We start from the raw sequence: 24,945 nt of genomic DNA, 5'->3' as shown, positions 1-24,945 counted from the left end.
TGCAGATGCTCTCAGTGTACATAAAAAAAAATTACCTTCATCAAGTTACAACACTTACAACACTTAATGATAGTCAAAGGCTACAAATAAGCAATCAGGAAATGGTACGAAGAAAAGGAAGTTGGAGACGGGGGTGATGGTGGAGGAGGAAGCCCTTGGAACAGCCCCCCGTGACCATGCTGATGCGTATCGTGTGAAAAAGCCTGACACACACACCCACACCCAAAGCCTCCTGTCGCTTCGCTTTTCCTCTTCGTTTTTTTTCAATCTGGAACTCCCCAAACTTTCCTGTACTGCAGTAATACCTCCCAACGCCAGGTGGACTCAACCTTTCCCCCCCCCAAACTCAGGATCATAGAGCAACCGGGCCTAGCGAAGCAGAATAAAGGGAGAGCAAACCAAAATAGGGGACTTTGAGAATCTAATAAATTTCTCAGAAAACAGAACGCAAGTGGTTGCCTTCTTTTTTCTCTTTCAGTGACAACGTGCGACTATCCCTTCTTTTCGACGCCTACTGTCACCCCGTGTCCGAAACTGTACTCTCCACATGAATCCCCCGCCTAAGTCTCAGAATATGGTACGGCCCATATTGTTTACGTTTTTTTCTTTTTTTTTTTTTTTTTAAAAGAAAAGGCTTCGTAGGGTGTGGTCATTGAAAAGAAAAAAAAGGAAGTTGGCTGGCTACGCAAATCGCGTCGGGTAAGGTTTGACAGGCAGAGGGACTCGGCCAATTCAACGAGAGCGGGAAGAAGCCCGGGAGCCAATGAGAAAACGGACCGGTGGAATGGGTGGAACTACGATCGGTGAGGGGAAGCTAAGGGGAAAGCCGTGGAATGGCGGACGGTTGGGACGGTTCGCTTCGGTGGTGAAGAGCTAGTGGAAGCGCGTCGGAAAAGGCGGCCGTAGGCGGGTAAGCCTCACCCCGTGACAGCGAGGGGATGTGGGGAAGAAAAAAAGACCGGGGGCGCCTTAAAGAGCTGTGGGGGGGAGGGAAAGGCAAACTGGAAAGGTGCTCTATATCGTAGTGGGAGTGGCGCCATTGGGGGTGACGTAGAGGAGGCGACGGCCGCGGAGGCGAGGGGCGTGGCCTATGCGGGTGGTGCCCCAGACAGGTGAGGGGCGTGGCTTGTCCTACGAATGGCGCCTGGGACTGGAGTGGGACAATACGAACTTCGCGTCCGAGACTTCTTCCTGCTGGCTCCCCGACATCCTCCCAAGAGCACATTGATGGCTGAAGTAAGTGAATGGGGCTCGCGGTAAGGATTTCGGAGCCCCGCGCCCGAGAATTCGTGGGTCAAGGCGAGAGCCGAAATCAGGAACCCTTCCTACTCTAGAGCAGGGGTCTCCAACCTTGGCAACTTTAAGACTTGTGGACTTCAACTCCCAGAATTCCTCAGCCAGCTTTGCTTCAAGTTGCCAAGTCTTAAAGTTGCCAAGGTTGGAGACCCCTGCTCTAGAGCTTTCTCCTGGTTATTTGTCCCTCTTCTTCTTCTCCGAGTTATTTTCATAAGGGAGGGGTGGGGAGAGAACTTTTTAAAATGTCTTAAAACTTGCCTTACTTGGATGGGTTGTTCCTTTTTAAAATTGCAATTTAAAAGTGAGAAAGGTTTAAAATTACAAGGATATTCAAGTTGGATTAAAGGTCAAGGTTCATGGCGCCTTCTTTTTGAGGGTTATGAAGCCTGCAAGTTTATCCTGTAACATATTTGTTAGCATTCATGGGACCCAAGACTGCTGATTCTCAATGCACCATACAAAGACAATTACGGTAATAATCTATTTTCCATGTTCGTGTTAGATAGGAAATCTGAGAACTACACATAGATTCTGGTCGAACCTATCTATTCAGGAATAATGTTATATAGTTTTCTGCTTTGGTCCATATCTATACTGGTCCTACTTTGTTTGCAATCAGTTGGCTTTTTATAGAGGTATTGTGTAAAGCATCACAGCAGAGGTGTACTTTTTACTGTTGGAAAGAATCAGTGGGGTGGCTTTTCAAAAGAGGAAAATATTGTGTTGGTCTAAAATGGCTTTTAGATAACCAGATTGTGTGGTTATTGGGAATACAGGTGGTCTTCGACTTTAAATAGTTCATTTAGTGACTGTTTGAAATTACAATGACACTGAAAAATGTGACTTATGACCATTTTTGACAGTTATGACCTTTGCGGTATTCCCATGGTCATCTGATCAAAATTCAGATGCTTGGCAACTGGTTCATATTTATGAGTGTTGCTGTGTTCCAATGTTATGGGATCACCTTTTGCGATCTTCTGACAAGCAAATCAGTGGGGAAGCCAGATTCACTTAACCGGGTTAGTAATTTGTCAACTTCAGAGATTCATTTAACTGTGGCAAGAAAGGTCATAAAATGGGGCGAAACTCACTTAACAAACATCTTGCTTAACAACAGAAATTTTGGACTCAGTTGTGGTCGTAAGCCAAGGACTACCTGCATTGATCAATTTACCCTGCAGTAAGTTATTTGGAAATTGCTCTGCTTTATTTATTAAATTTGTATTCTGCCCAGTTCCCAATGTCTATAGTCCCAAATTCTTTCACTCTTGATAAGGAAGTGAAGCTAGTCATGTAAAACCAGGAAGTTCAATATTTAACAGTTAGTGTAGGCACTTGCTTCTTCATAGGACAATCCAGTCAAACTATGTGTATATAGTGTATCTGGAGGGGAAGAATTTATTCATCCCAGATTACTTTGAATTTTTACTGTGAATCATTTTGGTATATGGTGGTTGTAGAGTGTTTGAAAACAATTGGATACAAGACGGTTCTATTAGTCTGTAATACATTGAAATTTGGGCCAGTGCTATTTGTAGGCTTAGCTTTCATCCCAAGGAAGATATGTAGATACTGCAAGGGAGGGAAACTCTTTGTGTTCAGAACTCCTTGGGGAATGATGGGACATTAACATTGTTAACATAAACAATTTATCTAAGGAATGTATCCTGTTGTAATTATATTTAGGATTGTAATTTGCACATACTAAGTAAAAAATTCCCAGTGTAAATTTGTAAAGCCTTTCATTTCTGTGTGGTATGTGATGTCAATTGTATATGGAATGCCTTTATATATGTCATAAGCTGGGAGTCTTTTAATACGGCTTTGGTAAATAGTATAATTGTTATTCTTTGAAAATGTAGTCTGAATGTATGCATTGTACTTTTCATAATAACATTCCTCCAGCGAAGATAGTTCATATCTATACTTTTAAGTACACAACCTGTTACAAGGAATAGGGAGAGCTTTTTTTTTTTATGTGACCTTGATTCTTTTTGTGGGTAAGATGGTAGTGAGGGACCTGGGAACATTGAGGCCAGAAGAAAATTAGGGCATTCTGGCATTTGTCTTGGTAAAAAGAAAGGCACTGGAGTGATGTACTCAATGAAACTGAACAAAGTAATAGAGGAGCAGGAAAGCAATTCTGTGGCTTTAATGGGGTCTTGGAACACACTTCTTGCTGTGATTCATAGACAAGGAAAATGCTGATGCAGGAAAGACTAAATGAAGTGAAGCAAGAAGGTGGAGTCTCTAAACAGATACGATGACATAATCATGTACTAGTTGATTAAGGAACTGATGTGATTTAAGAATGTTCTGTCTAAAGTAGAAAATACTAATTGTAGAGTAATTTTCCATTGAGAAAAGAAAATTAGTGTAATAAGGAGAAAGGAGGGCTGTTTCAGTGTAAAATAGGAAAACACCCATGCTGACCGTAAATGGGGAAACTCACTTAACAAACATCTTGCTTAACAACAGAAATTTTGGACTCAGTTGTGGTCGTAAGCCAAGGACTACCTGCATTGATCAATTTACCCTGCAGTAAGTTATTTGGAAATTGCTCTGCTTTATTTATTAAATTTGTATTCTGCCCAGTTCCCAATGTCTATAGTCCCAAATTCTTTCACTCTTGATAAGGAAGTGAAGCTAGTCATGTAAAACCAGGAAGTTCAATATTTAACAGTTAGTGTAGGCACTTGCTTCTTCATAGGACAATCCAGTCAAACTATGTGTATATAGTGTATCTGGAGGGGAAGAATTTATTCATCCCAGATTACTTTGAATTTTTACTGTGAATCATTTTGGTATATGGTGGTTGTAGAGTGTTTGAAAACAATTGGATACAAGACGGTTCTATTAGTCTGTAATACATTGAAATTTGGGCCAGTGCTATTTGTAGGCTTAGCTTTCATCCCAAGGAAGATATGTAGATACTGCAAGGGAGGGAAACTCTTTGTGTTCAGAACTCCTTGGGGAATGATGGGACATTAACATTGTTAACATAAACAATTTATCTAAGGAATGTATCCTGTTGTAATTATATTTAGGATTGTAATTTGCACATACTAAGTAAAAAATTCCCAGTGTAAATTTGTAAAGCCTTTCATTTCTGTGTGGTATGTGATGTCAATTGTATATGGAATGCCTTTATATATGTCATAAGCTGGGAGTCTTTTAATACGGCTTTGGTAAATAGTATAATTGTTATTCTTTGAAAATGTAGTCTGAATGTATGCATTGTACTTTTCATAATAACATTCCTCCAGCGAAGATAGTTCATATCTATACTTTTAAGTACACAACCTGTTACAAGGAATAGGGAGAGCTTTTTTTTTTTATGTGACCTTGATTCTTTTTGTGGGTAAGATGGTAGTGAGGGACCTGGGAACATTGAGGCCAGAAGAAAATTAGGGCATTCTGGCATTTGTCTTGGTAAAAAGAAAGGCACTGGAGTGATGTACTCAATGAAACTGAACAAAGTAATAGAGGAGCAGGAAAGCAATTCTGTGGCTTTAATGGGGTCTTGGAACACACTTCTTGCTGTGATTCATAGACAAGGAAAATGCTGATGCAGGAAAGACTAAATGAAGTGAAGCAAGAAGGTGGAGTCTCTCTAAACAGATACGATGACATAATCATGTACTAGTTGATTAAGGAACTGATGTGATTTAAGAATGTTCTGTCTAAAGTAGAAAATACTAATTGTAGAGTAATTTTCCATTGAGAAAAGAAAATTAGTGTAATAAGGAGAAAGGAGGGCTGTTTCAGTGTAAAATAGGAAAACACCCATGCTGACCGTAAATGGGGAAAAAGTAGTCAATCTCCCAGATATAGTTTCTTTTAATAATTTGTTGAGTACGGTACATTTGAACAAGACATAATTGTCTGAAAGCCATTAACAATGGTTTACAAATCAGATTGGCTGGATTTATGCTTCATGGTAAATTAATGCCCAATATTATACCTTAATGTTTTAGATGGGGGTGAGAGGTAAAGCTGCTTCCACATCCCTACCTTTAATCCTCCCAATTTTGAAAATGGCCTAGAATCATATTGGAAAATTTATTTTGATCCATATTATGGGTGTTAAATGGAGACGTTTGCCTTCCAGAGGCCTCCTGGTTTCATTTCCATCCCAACTCTTGTCTTTAAAAAACAGGACACCTTTAGCCTTATAGTTGAACAGCCTCTTAAAGCACTTCAAAATGTCAGGAGGCCAAAACGGAGCCATGGGCTTTAGTGATATTGGAATTCTCCTCCATTGATATTAGAATCCATCCAGTGTATACCAGGAAAAACTCTGATGTTCTGGAGTCTGTTGATAAAGGTTTAGTGGGATGACATGACAGGAAATTGCTTCTATTGATGCTTCGCATGGAAATGAGCATCCTTTGATAAGGAAAGGAATGCATATTACTTAGGGATATGGGTTAGCTTTATACCCTGGCTTCCCTGGTTAGGAAGATATTATGGTGGTAGTTTGGAGAGTTACTTGGAGTGGGAATTCTCAAGGTATTTGGAGCATTTGGAGAAATAGATGCAGTCTACATTGTATCAAAAAAACAACAACCCTATGGTGGAATTAAATTGGCAGAAAAATTCCTGTGCCTAAGAGCAAGATATGGGCCTGTTTGTGTATGCATATGTATGCTTATGTACGTATACTTTTGGAAATTTGGAGAGTGATACGCATGATCTCTAGAAAATACAGCCATATATCCTTTAATATAATTTCTTATATCAGTACTTTTGATGGGCCTATGCAAAAAGAAGGTGGTTGGATCAATAAGAATAAAAGTTAATGATTATTTTAGTGTAAAGATCCCTTTTTTTGTGTTCCAACAATTTTCGCTCTTAGTTTTGCTATATGGTAGTTGCAAGAGGCATAGAAAAATATCAATTCATATAAAATAAAGAGTATTAGAATTTCATTAGTACTTATTATCTAGAGAGAAGAAAAATAACTGATGAGTTTTTGTTCATTAACTATGGGAATAATTTTGATATAGCTTGAATTACTAGTTTTACTAGTACTTTATGTACCAAATACAAAGTCTTACCATGTTTTCCCAAAAATAAGGCCCTGTCTTATATTTTTTTTGAACCCTGAAATAAGTGCTTGGCCTTATTGCCATGTGCTCAAAAGCCTGATTGGGCTTATTATCAGGGGATGTCTTATTTTGGGGAAAACAGAGTATTAGATTTACAAATAAGTTTTTTTTCTTGTATATTCTTTATCTGTTGAAAACATTTGGATGCAAGTAAATTCTACTTGGATTTGTGGTATACTTTGGTGCAGTTTTTTTTAAATTGCAATATATATGTAGTATTGTGTTCTGAATTCAGGGATTTCCTGATTGGAAGGATGGATGAATGGATGGATGGATAGATAGATCAGTTACTCTCTACTTTTGTTAGACTTGTTTATCTTCATTCTTCTGCAGTGGCTCCTAGATGATCTTTGAGTTCCCTAGAAAAGATGTGAGGAAAAAAAAAACTGTTAAAATTGCTATAGATGCTGAATTACTGCATTATGTATAATTATGGATAATGGGGTAGAAAATTTGCCAAATCTGTGCTGATTCACTTGGTTTTATGGAATCATTCCACTTTATCCTTTCAATTGACATTTCAGTTTTGGTTTAGAACCAAGTGTCTTTGAGATCTTTTTTTCTGAAGGATTAGACATTGTGGAATTCAGGATTGATTGATCTCTTCCTGATCAATGCTACTGATTTATGAGAAAAGTCAATGAGGAGTTGTTGACAAATGTACTTTGAGGTGGGCAGAGGTTACTCTCCAAATGTGGGAACCTGTAGTTCTACTCATCAGAACAAGTGCCTCATTGCGACCTCTTGAATGTAATAGGAGGGCCAGCCTCTCACTAGCCTCAAGCTATGGTTGTAAGAATAGCCTGGCTTCCAACTGTGCCAAACCTTTTTCTCTCCATCTTTGGGGGAGAAGGCTGTGACTTTCTGCTTAGATTGCAGTCTAGAGTGCATCAGTGACATGACAGTAAAATAATTCTTTGCTTTTTCTTCTGACTCCAAAGGTGAAGATGGAAAGAAAGATAGGTATCTTTCCTTCTGTTGTCATGAGCATAGTGCCTCCAAAGGATAGCAGAATTGCAGAAGTAAACCTGTCCCGCTTTCTAGCTTCAGAGTGATAATGCCAGTTTCTGGCCAAAACATTGTAAATTGCAGTCGTGTGACCACAGGGTATTGCAAATGGCTGCAGATGTGGTTCAGTTGCTGAATATAGTCGTGATCATGGGCGAAGGCAATGTTGGAGCTTTGAAACCAGAAGTAGTTTTTTTGGGGAGGCTCCAACATAACTTCGGACAGTTGCTAAGTGACCAGTCATAATTTGAGGACTACTAGGAATGTAATCAACTACAGAGTTTTTATCAACTAGCAAAAATAGTCCTGTTAAGAGATGAATGCTTTTCTCAAATCAGTACAAATCCTGGTTTGTTTAGCTGCTTGCTTAAAAAGGAAGTTTGGAGGTAGCAAGGCTGGTATATCCATCTTTTCTATATCACAGTGATTGTTTTGCTAATAGCCCGTTTAACCTGGCTATTTTGTAAAATCTATAAAGGTGTCCTATTCTGATTCCAACATATATGTTCTTGTAATAATCATTCTTATTGTTTGGAAGTTCTATTCAATTCTTAATTCAAATGTTTAAGATACTTCTGAGAAAAAAATCTAAAATAATGAAATCTAAAGCTATCTGTAAAAATACCTTAAGAGAAAGAAATTGGCAGTTGTAGATTTTGTAGTGTCAGAGGTTGACTTAATAAGTATTCAGCAATGATTAATTTAAAATACTAAAACTGGGCAGGAATGCATACACATATTGTAATGATTTTTCTTAAAGTAATTGGATTATATTTAGTGAGCTATTTACATTTAATTATTAAAAAAAGACTTATCTTCCCAGTATTTCCCAACAAATGGTAAGGTGAAGAAATTGGATATCGGAATATAATTAATTGTATAAGATGTAAGGTATAAGGTGAATTAGAAAGAGCTGTAGGTATTATAGAAAGGCTACTTTATTTCAGTAATTTAGAACTGCTATTGAAAGTGTAGTGCATAATTTAAAAACTGAATTAAGGAAAGAGGAGTTACTTAAATTGCACAGTTTTAGATTATCTGTCCTGAAGAATGTCAGCAGATAAAACATTCCTAACTAGTTGTATTGTGACTAGAGAGGGAAAACATCTAAAGAGAAATATGTGCAAATCTTTGTAGGGAAGTAACTGATGCTTGCATTTCCCAGGTAGAAAAAACAATATGGCAGCCATACACAAATGAGGATAGGCAACCATGTTTAGATATCTTTACATACTGGCATCAATTCAGCTTTTAAATGTATAGCATTAATTGTGAAATGTTGTTGAGCCTGGCAAAAGAATGCATAGTAGCTGGTTTTCAATGTATAAATAGTTTTCAGGCTTGTCATTTGAAGTTGTCTGTTTTTGCCACAAGCATTTAAAGACGTTCTTAATATCCTTGCAATTGCTCTAGTGTTTCTGGAAAGCATAAAATGGATTTAAAGATAAGCCAATCTCTGCAGTAGCCTCTAACTATGGCATAGTTTTAATTTATAAGTGGCTTGTTTTGGGATTTCTGTTTTCTGTTCATTGTCTTTTTAAAAAACTGAATTAAGGAAAGAGGAGTTACTTAAATTGCACAGTTTTAGATTATCTGTCCTGAAGAATGTCAGCAGATAAAACATTCCTAACTAGTTGTATTGTGACTAGAGAGGGAAAACATCTAAAGAGAAATATGTGCAAATCTTTGTAGGGAAGTAACTGATGCTTGCATTTCCCAGGTAGAAAAAACAATATGGCAGCCATACACAAATGAGGATAGGCAACCATGTTTAGATATCTTTACATACTGGCATCAATTCAGCTTTTAAATGTATAGCATTAATTGTGAAATGTTGTTGAGCCTGGCAAAAGAATGCATAGTAGCTGGTTTTCAATGTATAAATAGTTTTCAGGCTTGTCATTTGAAGTTGTCTGTTTTTGCCACAAGCATTTAAAGACGTTCTTAATATCCTTGCAATTGCTCTAGTGTTTCTGGAAAGCATAAAATGGATTTAAAGATAAGCCAATCTCTGCAGTAGCCTCTAACTATGGCATAGTTTTAATTTATAAGTGGCTTGTTTTGGGATTTCTGTTTTCTGTTCATTGTCTTTTTAAAAAACTGAATTAAACCACAGTGATGCTCTTTGGAGGTAACACTTGTTGAATTCAGTGGAGATGACTTCTTGTTCTTGATCATTGTTTCAGTATAGCCAACTAATGCTTGTTTCACTTACACAGTTTGCATCCTTTAGTTGTACCCTTGCTTACACCTCTGATGAACAGCTGAATCCCAGATCTGTTCTGCCAATCAGGTTAATCTGTAGTAAGTGCCTTCTATCTCTAGTGGAGTAGAATTGGATCATATGCTTTTTTTCCTCCTATAAAACGTTGGATTGCACATTCAGCTGTAATCACTGTATAAGTCAAAGGTGGTTTTAGTGGAATCATAAAAAATGAAAATTTATATCTTGAACATTTTGCCTTTGACTAAATACAGACAGTCCTAAACTTATTACCACAATTGAGATGGTAATTTATGTTGCTAAGTGAGACATTTATTAAGTGAGTTTTGCCCCATTTTATGACCTTTCTTGCCACAGTTGTTAAGTGAGTCACCACACTTGTTAAATTAGTAACATGGTTGTTAAGTGAATCTGGCTTCCTCATTGACTTTGTTAGTCAAAAGGTTGCAAAAGATGATCACATGACCCTGGGACATTGCAACTGTCATAAATATGAGTCGGTTGCCAAGCATCTGAATTTTGATGACATGAGTGTGCGGAAGCTGTAATGGTTGTAAGTGTGAAAACTGTCATGTCACTTTTTTCAATGGCATTGTAACTTTGAACGGTCACTAAATTAACTATTGTAAGTCGAGGACTACCTGTACTGTAAGCTATAACTTAGCTATTGGTTGTTATAACTAGGTTTGGGTGCAAAACTGCTAAGATGTGGAATAGGAAACAACAACTCTTGTTCCTGACTAAGATCAGCTGGGTGGGGTAATAGCATGTTTTTATGTGTAATGATAAACCATTATTTAGCATTATGGCTATAAATAGCTATCTGCACAGGTGTTGGGTTAAAGCATTCTTACTTCTCTTCCATCTGTGTAGATAGGAAAAATTAATCAGAATTTCAGTTCAATTTAACAGATTAGTTTGTATAATATGCAAAACAGAATTGCTCTGTTTACATAACATGCCATGCCTGGCTAAATAACTGATATTATGGCTTTATGTATTATTGCTTTATGTAAAGGCCCTACTTCATACAACATGGCAATGAATTGCTGTGTTTTCACAACATGCTGAACCACAAGTTATTCAAATTTATGTCAGCTTTGTTTACCCATGCAAACTTAGTCCTCATGTGCTAAAGATTATTTTAAAATCTAGACAATTGGAAAAGAAGCCATTAAGACAATCAGCTTAAGCATGTATTGTCACTTTGCAGAATATAAATTAATTAAATTTCTATGGTAAATTTGTTTATTTTGGATGATTATGGGAAATATCTTCCAAGAGTTAAACCTACAGAAACACCTGTGTAAATTTCATACGTGTATACCAACATTTAGGCATTATGGAATATTAGTCCATCCTTGGTTCTATAAAGAAAAGCATACTCTATAATAAGAAAGATGTAACTAAGACTATGAGTCAATTCTTAAGAGCAGGAAATGAGGATTTAAGGTTGAGTTGTTGAGGAAAGCATTAATTAAAGTCTTTTTGGACAGTTCACGGTATATTTTGTTTTTAATATCTATCTGCCTGTCTTAAGAACAATTTAATGGTTGTATGGTTAGCATTTCTACTGTGCTGTAACTCTAAGCTCTTTAAGACAGTATGTAAAGAAAGAAAGAAAAATTATTTGGGGGGGAAGGAAAAAATCAGTTAAAACCATAACTTCTCTTTTCCAAATATTGTTTGTCTGCTAGCTGTAGCTGCCTGTAAATAACAGAAATCTGCATTTAAGATAATGGTGAAGTGTAAGTGCTTATTATAGGTGGATATGATGTGATATAACAATGGTGTCTTGAATAATTACTTGTGTGGTGCTTGTTGCTGAGGCTTCTCTCTTAGATAGGTTACAGCATCCTTTTTTGGCAGGATACAGAATTTTCTACTGGACCTTCCTTCTAATCATACCTATGATTAGAACTGATTTTTCCTGCCCTTTTCCTGCCTTTTCAGAAATACTTGAAACTTCTTTCTGGCAATTTTCCAAAGGGATTACTAACTGCTGAGCGAAGTCATTGTCTTAAGACACCGGAAATAACTGGTCTTTCCTTGGTAAAAAGAAATAAGATTTCTGATTTGGTGGCCTAATAGTAATTTAAAATTTTGTCCCTTTAGTTCTCCCCCACTTTTTTCCTAGATCTTCTAGTGTGTCTGATCCACCATTGGGTATTACGAAAAGCTGTCCCTAAGAAGTTGGAAATTTGTGCTGCTTGGTTTTGTTTTGTGGATCTGCAGATATTTTAACAAGGTTTCTATTCAGGTATTTGCTTGAAGGCATGAGGGATTGAAAGTATAGAACAGTGATGGCGAACCTATGGCATGCCTGCCACAGGTGGCATGTGAAGCCTTATTTGTGGGCACGCGAGCCGTTGTCCTAACTCAGCATGTGTGCACCAGCCAGCTGATTTTCACCTGGCCCCGCCCATGCCACCCCTCCCCTCCCAGGAGTCTCCATGCACCCGTTTGGATGCCAGGTAAGTAAAGGGTTCGCACAGAGCCTCTGGGAGGGCATTTTCGGGCTCCAGGGGGTGGGGTGGGGAAGGCCGTTTTCACCCTTCCAGGCTCCAAGAAAGCCTCTGGAGCATTGGGAAGGTGACAAATGGGCCTTCCGGGCTCATTGGAAGTCGGGAAATGGGTCGTTTCCGGCGTCCGGAGGCTTCAGGAGGCAAAATGTGGCGCAGGGTAGTGGTGTGCAAATGCGTGGGAGAGCACGGGGCAGGGGGGTGTTGAATTATGGGTGTGGGCATATGCGCGCACGACCCCCCCATGCTCCCCCCACTTTTGGCACGCGACTCCAAAAGGGTTAGCCATCATTGGTATAGAAGAAGGGTATCTACTTTCTTCCCCCACCATTGTCCTCTCATCCTACCCCTCCTAGCCCTTTCTATTCTCAGCTTCTAGTTGTCCAAAGAGATCTGAAAAGATACATAATTGCACTCAGTGGCTGTGGGTACATTTTTCAGCAGAATTCTGGATCCTGTTTCGAATCTCAAGTAAAGGTTTCCCCTGTCCAGTCAAGTCTGACTCTTAATGGGCAGTGCTCATCTCCGTTTCTTAGCTGAGGGAGCCATCTTGTCAGAAGACATTTCTGTAGTGGCCAGCATGACTATATGTGGAGGTGCACATAACACTGTTACCTTCCCATCAAAGTGGCATCTATTTATCTATTCCTATTTGCATGCTTTCAAACTGCTAGGTGGGCAGGAGCTGAGGCAAGGAGTTCACCTGTCGTGCGGCACTCGGGTCTTGAACCCAGGCTGTCCGCTTTCCAGGTGACAAACTTAGCATCTTTAGCGGTTGAGCCATCGAGCCCCAATTTGAATCCCAGATGAATTTGGTTATATCTCAGATGTTAACTCTTCAAAGTAGACCAGATCAGGAAACAGATATCACAAGAAATGCTAGAACTCAAATCAATTTATAGCTTATAACAATAGACTCTTGAAAATATGGCATTGTTTCCCCTTCTACCAAAGAGACTCAAGGCAGGGCAACCTTCAGTTTTTCTCATGTCTTCCTGGTTCTACACTAAACCCATGTTTTACCAGTGATTGACATGTATCCACTTCAATGCCATCTCCTTGCTCCTCTGCATCAGATTTATAAGTGTGTTTAAATAGCTTCAGATGCAATTGTCCTTTAGCCTTTGCTCAGTGTTCGATATGAGGAAATAGAATAGTTTTTATTTGGTCTCATCCTCTATTCTGATTGCTTTCCATACCTGGATAAATAACCTTAAACGTTCTTTGGTTAATGACACATGAATCCATCCCAACAGAAACATTTAAATAGAGTTAAAGATTGCCACGTGCACTTAAATATATTTAGAAACTTCCAAGTATTCCAAGTCAGACGAAAATTGATTAAATTACTGATGATAATTCATAGAAATGACATAAAAATCCTTTAGTGATATTACTTTTATAATATGGGTAGTCATCAAGTTATGAGCATTCTTTTAATTTAGTGACACTCCCCCAGTTCAGTCTGTTGAGTTAAAGAGCTATCTAGGAGCAGTTGTATAAGTACTTCATTAACAATCAGGGCTAATATGGGATTGCCCTGGGGGGTGGGGAATTAACACTTCAATGAAATTTTCACCACAGATTCTGAGTGTGTGTCATACCCCAGCCAGAAATTTCTGATTACTTCCATGGTCATTAATGCCTTTAGAGATGAAGAATAGATTCACTGTTCAGAATGGTGGCTAAAATTTGGACATTTAATCTCTGCATAAATATGGGTTAGTTTTGGATCTTTTACCTCAATAAATAAATGAACAAATATAATTTTTGACTCATTTGTTTAATTAGATTGTCTTTAGTTTTGGGATGTGTAGAGAACAGATCACATTTTGAGTCATATTTATGCAGAAATACTGAAAATACTGAAACTTTTAAACACCATGGTAAGTCAGATTTCCAATTTAAACCAAGCAAATATGATAATGACTAGAATGAACAGTTTGTCTAGAACAGGGGTGTCAAACTCAAAGCCCGTGGGCCAGATCTGATCTACGGGGTCCTTAGATCTGGCCCTCTTGGGGCTGCCCTGGAAACAGCGAAGGACCGCCCCGCGGTGCCTCTGCCAGTGCTAACGGAACACGGGAGAGTCGTGTGCAACCCTCCCAAGCTCCATTTTCACTGGCAATGCTCTCAGGCGCCCACAGGCACCCCGAAACAAGTGGCCTCTAGCTGGCCACACTCTCCCCCCCCCCACCAGATCAAACACAACCCTGATGCAGCCCTCAATGAAACCGAGTTTGACACCCCTGGTCTAGAAAATACATGTTACCGAGTTGAAGAAGTTTCCCTTGGAGAAATGGATCAATATTTCTACATAGCAGTGCAAGAAAGTGGTAACAGGAAATATTTGATTGCAATTTCTTTATTTAAAGATGGTTCACCCAGATAATGAATCTTAAGGAGCCAGTTTATTTTTCACACTGACATCTTACATGTTAGGAAATGAATGAAACAAACACCCAACTTTGATGTTAGTGGCTCAGTAGATTCCTTTTATATACCATTGGAATCTACATAACCTCTGGTAACATTCAGCAACAAAGACATGCAAACATTCAGAAAGTCCAAAGGGGAACTAGAGGTATAATTGCTGACGTGGTTAAGCAAATTCTTTCCTTTAACACATTGGACGTATTGCTGTCAAAATCATTATAGCAGTATTTTGGATGTATATCCTAAAAGAGGCTTGATATTAAAGTGTGGTATGTCATTAGAGGAGAATTGTTGTGGCAATGTTGATTTGGAGGGTTCCCCCCCCACACACATATGTCCAGGAAATACTGTAGTTTCTTTTTTAAAAAAGTGGGGGGAGGGAGTTTTTCTACTTCAGTTATGAGATTGGGAGTCAACTTCATCAGAAATGTTTTATTTGTAGCTTTTCTTGCTGTTATTTTAGATGAGGGTGGGGCTCTTGTTCGTTTCCTTCCTTTCAGTGTTCACTGTTAGTTTTTAAGCAGGGGAAAAAGCAACGTACTAAAAGAATGGTTTACCTGAAGTAATCCTTCTGTAAGCATTTTTCTGATCTACAACAGTGAAAAAAATCCTGATTTGTTCAGGGGCGTATGAGACTGTTGGAAGAAATATCCATCTGGGTTCAGTTCCAAGTGGGGACAAAGACACTGGAAACATGGAGGCTGCTTGGAAAGATGGTTTAATGGTGGTCAGGATCACATGGCTTGAGTTCCTGAACAGAAAAGGGCTGAGATCCTGTGCACTCCCTGGCTTTATGCTTTCTCTGAGCTTTGAACTTTCTGGGGCACAGGAAGAGTATCCTGATTGGTTGTCAAACTCCCAGGTGGTCTAGGGGTCTTAGCTAACATTGTAGGTTGTCCCTCAAGCTTGCCTGAGCCTTGCCATGTGGTGAGTTTCTGTTCTATTGTGTTGCAAATGATGGGGGGATTGAGTGAGCTTGGTTGAGGCTTTAATGGCCCATTGACAAAGGTGGGGGGGAGTCAGGAAGTTGCAGGGAGCTGCTTTGTCTTTAAAACATGTTTCTCCATTTCTCATCCAGGGAAATATATTCTGCCTTTTTAAATATTTTCTAAAATATTTCATTCTTCTAGGAGGGGGGTGGGTGCTAAATTCCTACAAGACCTTTATACATCCTCTGAGGTACTTTTATTGCATTATGCTTTGGGTGCCCCTCCTCTTTTTGATGTTTGAACCATTTACAAGCTATCGTTTTTGTTTCTACGGTCTGAAACGGAAGTATCTGCATACAAACAACAGCATGTTTTTCCAGCCAAATATGCACTGTGTGCAAGTGGTGAATCTCTTCTCCCAACATTGCAGTTTATAGTACCAGAAATATTTAATAAGTAATGTGTAAGAACTCCTGGATATTTTTAACTTTATATATTGTAGTGCACTATATATGTATGTATGTATGTATGTGTGTGTGTATAAACTTGAAATGCAGCCTGCTGCCACATGGCAGAAAGGCTATTACTACTGTTGGATTTGAGGTTAAAATGCACAATCATACGGTTTTATGAAGATGCCCATTTCATAGTTTGGATCAGACTTCTCCCAAGCTGGTGTTTTCCAGATGTGTTTGGATTTCACTTCTTATAATCCCCAGCTAAAAAACCTTATTTTCACCTTATTTTTCATAAAGGTGGGACTTTCATTTCTGAAGGAGAGAGTGGTTTTCTTCAGTGTTATTTCTATATAATTGGTGGCTTTGTGATATTCTTACTCCACCAGTGTCTGCTTACAGTTGCACTTCCATTTCCGTTTTTGTATTGCTACCTCTTATGTTAGTCTTCATTCAGTAGACATTTCAACTGCTCTTTTCTCCTTTGTTAAACCAAATATCCCAGGTTTTTTATGCATCCTTTAGGTTAATGGATTTTAGGTACCTTGATTCAAAATTTTTGGCAGTATAATGCACCATTTGGGCTAACTTAAGTGTTTAAACAGGCAAGCAGATTACCGCAACGAGAATTTTGTAGATAATTTTTTTCTATTTTTCAAGCAGTGACCTAGGATTGCTTTGCAGATTCTAAGAATTAACAAAGGTTGCCTTTGTGCATCTCTTCAGAATGATATTTCCCTTTTTCAACACGCTGTATAACAGTAGTTGACATTTAGCAAACCAGATGTGTGTCATCTGAAGGATGCTAATCCTTCTCTGAAGCTAATCACTGTAGGGAAAACCATCCATTTGAAGCTAACCTTTGAGTTAAGTTCAGAGCCAGACTTGCCAAGAACATTGTAATAGCTTGAAATATATCTTACTTTCCCTGTTTCCCAATTAAAAAGTTTAGTAAAAACAGCACTGCAGAATTAATATGAGGATTGAGTGAGAAAACCACCTTATATACTAAGATACCATATCTACTTATTACAAAATCAGAACTAGAAGTTGTTCCTAATACTGGAATTGTGATTATGAGCACAATATGTAGACCGATCTCCGAGATATCCAAGCATAGGATGTCTTAGTAATAGGTAAATTAATTTATTTTAAGATTTCCTGGCTGCTCTTTGCTCCAACTGTTAATTTTAGGGGTGGTTTTTTTTCTCCCCACTGTAACTTTGTGTTACACATAAAACCTTGGATGTTGTTCTGTACCCTCTAGATCTTGGACTCCTCTGCAGTGGTAGGTCAAATTTGGAAATTCAGATTTTGGCTTGGGAGGCAATTAGCAAAAGCTAAATCAGCTTCGGTCCCTTAACACCCTGATAGAAAAGCATTCAGGAATGACTCCTGGACCTCAGAGATAAGCCGCCAGCTGCCACAGAGACTATAAAAAGGTGGTTCAAAGTCAAGCATAAACAGCTGACTTAAAAAAAAAAGAAAAAGAAGAAGAGTCTTGGATTGTTGCTGTTGGTGACAGGAAGGCATGTTCCCCAAGCTGTCAGCTTCCTGCTTCCCTCCCCCCCCCAATTCCATCCCACAGCAGATCAGAGCATTTGTCACAAGACAGCTGTCTCCTTTAGCAAAGCTGTTTGCTGCCTAACCTCAGAGAGGGTGGGTTCCCTTTTCTTCCTTGAAAATTAGCTAATTAAATGCAGTATATTTTATTTTCGCTAGTTGGACAGCTCATAAACACATGGCTGTGTTCTCCAACAGAGTGCAAATTCTTGAAGAGAAATATCAGGGTCTTTTGAAGATGAATGGCATGAGCATACGGGCACTTTAATTCTTTATGATTGCTGAAAAATCGGATGGTTAGTTTTATAGTAGGTGGAAAGGTAGGGAACGTCAAAAGGGTATCATTCTGTATTTCGACATTTTTTATCCCTAGTGGCTGTAAAATATTTAATTTGATTTAGGCAACTCCAACCTACAAATTGTCTTGTTTAATTAACATTTATTAATAAATGCTTTCTTTAAGTGTTACGTTAACTGAATTACAGATGCCTTGATTTAAAAAAATTTTTTGGGAAAGGCAAACAAGCATGATTGTCCTTCAAAATCTTTCTGAGCTTGCATAATAATTTCAAAAGGTATGGCATTTATCTGATTGTCATAGGCCATTGCCTACTGTGTTCTTCTGTACAGTAAAATGACTGTTTTAAAAATGCAGATGTGTTCATGGGAAAGCCTTCCATCATGAAGGAATTTAGGAGAAATAGTGCAACTCTCTGGCTAAAAAGCAGTCGTTAGTAAGCTGCCTGGTCAGCTCTCAACACTTCCTGATTTCTCCTGAGAATCCAATTTGTCTAGCATGACAAATTTTTATCCTCTCCCCCCCCCCCAGCTAAAATGTGTTAATATGCAAATTTCACATTGGTCTTTTAGGTGTCCAAAGTTGCTAGATAGTGAGATGGGCAGCTTATAAATTTAATAAAAATAGCTTTTGAAAATATTTAGCAGTCATAAAAGCATATATAGTTTTGAATAAATGGATATGGGACAAGTTATAGCAGTGGGAGATTTTGGTGGGAGTTTGGAACTATCAGGCTTTGATTTCCTTCTGGCAACCTTACAAATTAGGTTTATTTTAAAAAATATATAGGTTATGAGAGTGTGAATATATAACTGTGTTACAATATGTTAGAAAATTAGTGTATCTCTAAGGTCTGTGGCCATATAATCTTTTTCCTGTTTGGGGATTATTCTTTTATTTTTCAGAGCCCTGTTTGAAGCTGATCCACCATGCCATTAGTAACAAGAAATATCGAGCCAAGGCACCTGTGCCGCCAGACATTGCCCAGTGTTCGGAATGAGCTGGAATGTGCGACCAACATCACCCTGGCAAATGTCATTCGACAGCTGGGTAGCTTAAGTAAGTACCATAGCAAACTGCTCTCAAGAGCTGTTGGGCTCCCAATTCTTTCTTGGTGCCCTCTTTCCTTGTGACTTATTTATTATCCATCTTTCTCAGTACCAAAAGATCTTCCATGTAATGTTCTTTGAGAGGAATGCACAGGGTAGTTGGAGTAAAAGCTGAGATAAAACATGAGGCACACTATTAAGCATTGTTCAGATTCCGGGGTTCAGAATTTTGTCAGAACATAAAAGGAAGCAATTTAATGATTAGAACGGAAACCTACTTCGTTGCATACCTGAAATCCCCCAATTTTAATCCATTCTCTTGTTCAGTATGTCTGCAGATGAATAATAATGAGTTGGGTATAGTTTTTAATCTATATTAAAATGTCCATATGATGATATGGACAATATCATCATATAAAAGCTGAGTAAAACGGGGGCTGAAGTAATAAAAAGAGAAATAGGCCACAGCAATTTTTGCAATCTGAAATGTTACCTTATTCTAGCAGTCTTCATTTTTCCAAAATGATTTACTGAATATACTTCATTTACTCTTTGAGATAAATAATCAGTGATTCTATCCAAGCTGTCAAAAATGTGGTAGTTGCGGTTATTAATATTTCTAATTTGCCCAATAACCAGAATTCTCAACAAATTATAGTTACTTAAAGCAGGAGTCACCAACCTTTCGGGCCTCAGGGACCACTACATTCATAATTTTAAATCCTATGGACTGCCAATATGATCTGCCTAATGACCGGCTGGATGGGTGTAGCTAGATGGTCATGTGACTGGTGGACATGGCCAACTCAATGGCACTCATGTTGAGGGGCACCTCACCGGCCTCTACTCGCCCCTCCCCTGCCAGCTACTACTCGCCTGCCCACCTGGACTCCTTAGGGCCCCAACAGGAAGCAGTTGTTGAAGCTAAGCAGCCACCACAAGAAAGAATTGGCAAAACAGCTGGCTCAGTTCAAATTGGATCTGACCGAGAAGGAGGCTCAGCAGAAGCACCTCACTGAGGACTATGAGCCTAGGCTTTCCAAGCAGAGGGAAGACCTGTGGGAGTGCAAGGCCAGGTACTGGCGCCTGGAGGCTCAGCAGGCTGAGATGGTCAGCCAGTTCCAGGCCATAATGCAGTTTCACTGGAACAAGGCCCTCTGGCTCTTTGCCACCTGCGGTGCTTCCCTCCAGCCTTCGCCCAAAGCCCCGCGCCAGGAGGCCGAAGCAGACCCCAAGTCAGAATTTCTGCCCCCCTCCCACCCACAAAAAGACCCCAAAGGGGGAGACTCTCTGGAGGCTGGGGAAGCCAAAAACAGGCCCGTTTTTGATCTCCCCGGTGTCCAGAACCACTCTGTCGCCCAAAAATGGGGCCGTTTTTGGCCATGGGAGGCCTCTGCACAACCCATTTTTGGCTTCCCCAGCCTCCAGAAGGCAGGTGGGGGCTGGCGGGTAGGTGGGGCAATGTGGGCGGGGCAGCCTTGTGGTCCTGCACGGGCCAGATTAATGGCTTCGGTGGGCCGTATCCGACCCGCGGGCCATAGTTTCGGGTCCTTCGGGAGTCCTTCGGGAGAAGGGCGGTATAAAAGTTTAATTAAATAAATAAATAAATAAATAAATAGTTTGAGGGCCCCTGGTCTAGGAGCCCAATTCAAAGCCTTTATTCCTGCAAGTCATATCTTACTCACAGACTTCTGTTATGGTGGCTTTCCCTATATGCATGCAAGGATATGTAAATGCAGATATTTGAAGACTAAGACTTCACACCTGTGAACATGCATTTTGAATTTCCTGTTGAATGAAATGAAACGTTTCTGCGTAAGATTGGGCTATAAATACCCCAGCATTTGTAGAAGAGCTGAAAGTTGTAGGCACATTGTGTGTCCATGACACAAGATGGAAAGAAAATGTCTGCTGACCGTCTGCTATTTATTTATATGCCGTCTTTGTCCAAGCAGCAGAAAAAGAATCTAATAACCAGGATTTGGAAAATCATAGAATCAAATTTATAAATTTCATAGGACCAGTTGTGCAGAGGATACCATTTATCATACAACCATCATGCAATCAAGTCAACGCCTTGCCTTTTACTGATGTAATGAAGCAGGGCCACTCTTGGGAAATATAGCTTAATCTCATGCAGTGAGTATCACAAGACACCAAGATTCAACAACAATAAAATATTGATTTTGGAGTTTGTGAAAAAGGAATTCAAACACATTCACACTTGTACAACTTTCACACCTTCCCATAGTTGAGATGACCAAGTTCTGCCTTGGCTGGGGAAGATAGCTACATAGCACAAATGGAAGCTCAGGTCAATGGAGTCTTGCAACTAAGACCTATCCATCCAGGGGTGAAATGCTCCCGGTTCAGACCACATCGGCCAATCCGGTAGCAATGGTGGCGGATGGTTTGGAGAACCAGTAGCAAAAATCCCTGCCCCACCCCACCCCCATGTCCCGCTGAGCCACGCGATCGTCAGAGCCCTTTTTTTTTAACTTTTAAAAGCATTTTTTAAAGAACCTCTTCAGCCAAAGAGGTTGTAAAAAATGCTTTTGAAGGGTTAAAACAAGGCTCTGACGATCCCAGCTGAGGTGCCTTGTTATCAGAGGCTTTTTTTTTTACTTTTAAAAGCATTTTTTAAAAGGTAAAAAAGCTGAAGGCTCTTAGGCAAAAAATGGGGGGCGTAGGCAAAAAATAGGGATGTTCATTTGAGAGAGAGAGAGAAGAAAGAAGAGAGAGAAAGGGAGGGAGGGAGGGAGGAAAAAGGAGAGGAAAGGAAGGACTACAAACCTGGCACTAGATGCAGTTTCAGGGCTGGAAGGGACCTGGAGGTCATCTAGTCCAACCTTGCTCCAGCAGGACATAGTGAGTTTCTGTCTTTTGATCTCCCAGTTGCATGGTTACAGTCACATGACCCCCCCCCACCAAGCCACGCCCACAGTAGGAAAGAAATTTAGATTTCACCACTGTGTCCATCTTATTTTTTTTATGTTTTGCTTACCGTGTCCATCTGCACGTTCTTCCCATGTTCCACTTCAGCCTTTCGTGGACTTTGTAAGTTGCATGTCGAAAGTAACTTACCTCCTGGCAGTTAAACGTTAACATTCTTATCACTGATTGCTGTCCTCCAGATCTTAATGAATTGCTTCTGAGGTTCATTAACCTCAGTGCAAGAGCTTCAGATACAGATGTTGTTCATCTATTTAGAAGTGGGTGATAAACTTGTTTTTTTTCTCCACATTCTGCTTGCCTATTAGCTTAACTATCCCTGGTGCTAGGTTGCTTGCTGTCTCCCAGAGTTTAGGAAAAGGTGAACCAAAGGAGGTGCAGCACACAATCTTACCACTGAAGAGTATAATTCAAATGCCGAGATCTATCTACCCTTCTCTGTGCTATTCTGACTTTCTGAAAATCATGCAAGTAAGCTGGTACTTGTTGTTTAGTCACTCCTGTTGCACCACACCTCAGCAGGAGCAACCAAACTGTGGAAGTCCCTTCTTTAACTGTGTATCAGGAGCTCGATCTGTTCCTAACAAGCTAGAGTGAGAAACCAAGTGTCAGATTGCACAGAAAACCAAAATATAAATAAAAACCTGTTTGTAAGTTTAAGATTAACCAGATGAAACATTTTTTTTAAACCTATAATCTGGATGTTCCGGGCTTTATTTATTGAGGATAAGAACTGTGTTGGTGGAAAGTCTTTTGTTTTACTATTAAACAACTGGGGGTCAGAGATCCTTGCCAAACCATTATAGACCACTCAATACACACATCTGTGCTGACACTAGTAGTTCAGCTTGAAAAAGAAAATGGGTTTACCACATCTGTTCTACCGTACAATCCCAAATAATGACTAAGGTGAGTCAAGGAGGAGCTTCTTCCCCTGCTGTTATCTTTTCTTCTTTGTTCCCCACCCTTTTTGGAAGGAACCACAGTATTTCTGCCTGCAAAGCAAATGTGTGCACAAGACAGTTTGACATGTACATAAAATGCTGCTCTGGAGCTTTGAAAAGGTTGAAATATATCAAGTCTGGATATTACTGTCGAATGAAAATTATGGAAGGGAGCCTTTTCCTGAAATCATTGTGCCTTTCTAAGGAAAGGGGTGGGGGTTGGAAGGGAATGAGGCAGATCTGATTCTGTTTTTGATTATGATATTTTTATTATTAAAACTTGGGTATGATTGAAGAAAGCCAAAACCTTTTAGATCTTACACTTTCTGGATTGTTTTGGAAATGTTGCCTATATCCTTGCTGCAGTTAACTCAGAAAAAAATTATATACGTGTAGCACTTTTTAATCTGAGCTTGTTTTTCCTCTCTCCCTGCTCCACACATAATACATGGTGTGAACTTTATGGATTGTGGAACCCCTTCTTTCCGTATGTGACACTTGTGCAGTTACAGAGTTGAGGGGATAGTATGATCAAAAAGCAATACTTTTCAAGATAAAAAGGTTTATTGAAAAAGTTGACAATTATTTCACCTGTGGATCCTCAGAGATCTGCTAATTCCCTAGGGTGTAAAGGCTCAATAGAAATACAAACTGAGTCAAATAAAGTAGCGTGTGTTGCATTTAATCAAAGGTGGTAGCATCAAGGGAGAATTATGTTTGTACAAAGAATAAAGTGCAAATTTGGCACTATGAAGTGTGAAAGAAAACCCTTTTAAGTACTGTGTGACTTAGAGTACTTTATATGGCAGCCTACATTTGGTATTCTTTCCAGATAGGATCACACTCGAAATCTCACAGTGATATAGACAGTATACATAAGCATAACACATAAATGCATAACCCTAAAAGTATTTGCTGCCTTTTTTGTATGGTGAAATATTTAAGGGTAAAGAAAATATGGCTAAAAGAATTCACACTAATACTTTTTACTATATATTTCCATATCTTTCGGTCTTTGCTAATCATTGTTGCTTCTCCTGGTTTCCTAGTGCAGGGATCTCCAACCTTGGCAACTTTAAGACTTGACTTCAACTCCCAGAGTCCCAAAGCTGGCTGAGGAATTCTGGGAGTTGAAGTCCACAAGTCTTAAAGTTGCCAAGGTTGGAGACCCCTTTCCAAGTGGGTCGCCGCAGCCAACTTGCCATGGACAACTCACCACGGGACAACTCACCGCGGGGCAAGACTAATTCTAATATCAAAGACATGGTGGAATAGAATCCTTAAAGAAAGAATGCATGAGAAGGGACAGAATGAAATGTGAACGACAAAAAATTAAAATATTTTTTAAAATTATTTTAATTATTAAATTGGATTGCTAAATTGTCCTGCAGCTGGCCGTGGTGAGCTGTCCCATTCCGTTTCCTATTAGTGCGACACACTTAGGATCTGTGTAAATCTATTGTCTTCGTGAAAACAAGGAATCCATCAATATAATTGAATAAATACTAAATGATTTTCTTCATTTTCTTGGCATTTCAAAATTGTTGATACACTGCTGAGGGCTTCTCGGGAGTCCACGGGAAAACTTCAGGTGTTTCATACGTTTGCCTGTAGACTTTAATTTGTTTTAATTATTTATTTAAAATGTTTTTAATATCTGCTCCCCATGAAGTTTCTTTTCCAGACCTTTTGTTTGATTTAGTAGGAACATTAAATCTCCCATACAACATTGGGAACATTATTTTCAACCTTGAAAGTACCTTGCTTTGTTTTCTGGTGCTGCCACCTGCAAGTAATAAATGACTTTGTGCCCAGTGTGAAGGAAAGCAGAGAGATGGCACCTCCTCTGGGTATCATGTAATGAAGTCAGTCTTTTAGAGTTTCCAGAAGACAGTGGAATAGAGCTCTATTTTCTTTATCCCGCAGACCATATTAGAAGCGAAAAAGACCCACGGAATGTGTAATAGCCTTCTTAGGGAAGAGAACGGTGGGTTTCAAAGTATTACAAGTGTTGAATAGCTGTGCATTTCCTCTTTTATCAGGAAAACAGGAAGGCACTTCCACACTGCAAGAATAGGCAGTTCATGGAATCCCCACTTTAATAAATGGCAGAACATAAACATATTCACTTGCCAAGATTGCTGTAATCTAACTT

At 39.3% G+C, this 24,945-nt stretch overlaps 1 protein-coding gene across 2 annotated transcripts in view; it reads left to right on the top strand.

Moving 5' to 3' along the window:
- Nucleotides 1-755: 755 nt before the first annotated feature.
- The window catches only part of WASF2 (WASP family member 2), a 39,873-nt gene continuing 15,683 nt past the window's right edge, over nucleotides 756-24,945 (top strand). The window contains exons 1-2 of one of the 2 annotated variants that reach the window (XM_058195630.1): nucleotides 756-910; nucleotides 18,751-18,904. In XM_058195630.1, the coding sequence (XP_058051613.1) occupies nucleotides 18,775-18,904 (130 nt within the window). In that variant the 5' untranslated portion in view covers nucleotides 756-910; nucleotides 18,751-18,774. Of the gene's footprint in view, nucleotides 911-1,092; nucleotides 1,237-18,750; nucleotides 18,905-24,945 lie in introns of those variants that run through there. The other variant, XM_058195631.1, reaches the window with a different exon arrangement.

Source organism: Ahaetulla prasina, chromosome 10 (assembly GCF_028640845.1).
Source record: "Ahaetulla prasina isolate Xishuangbanna chromosome 10, ASM2864084v1, whole genome shotgun sequence".
Classification (NCBI taxonomy): Eukaryota; Metazoa; Chordata; class Lepidosauria; order Squamata; family Colubridae; genus Ahaetulla; species Ahaetulla prasina.
Note: the sequence above shows the minus strand (reverse complement) of the source record. Positions and strands in the feature narration are given on the sequence as shown.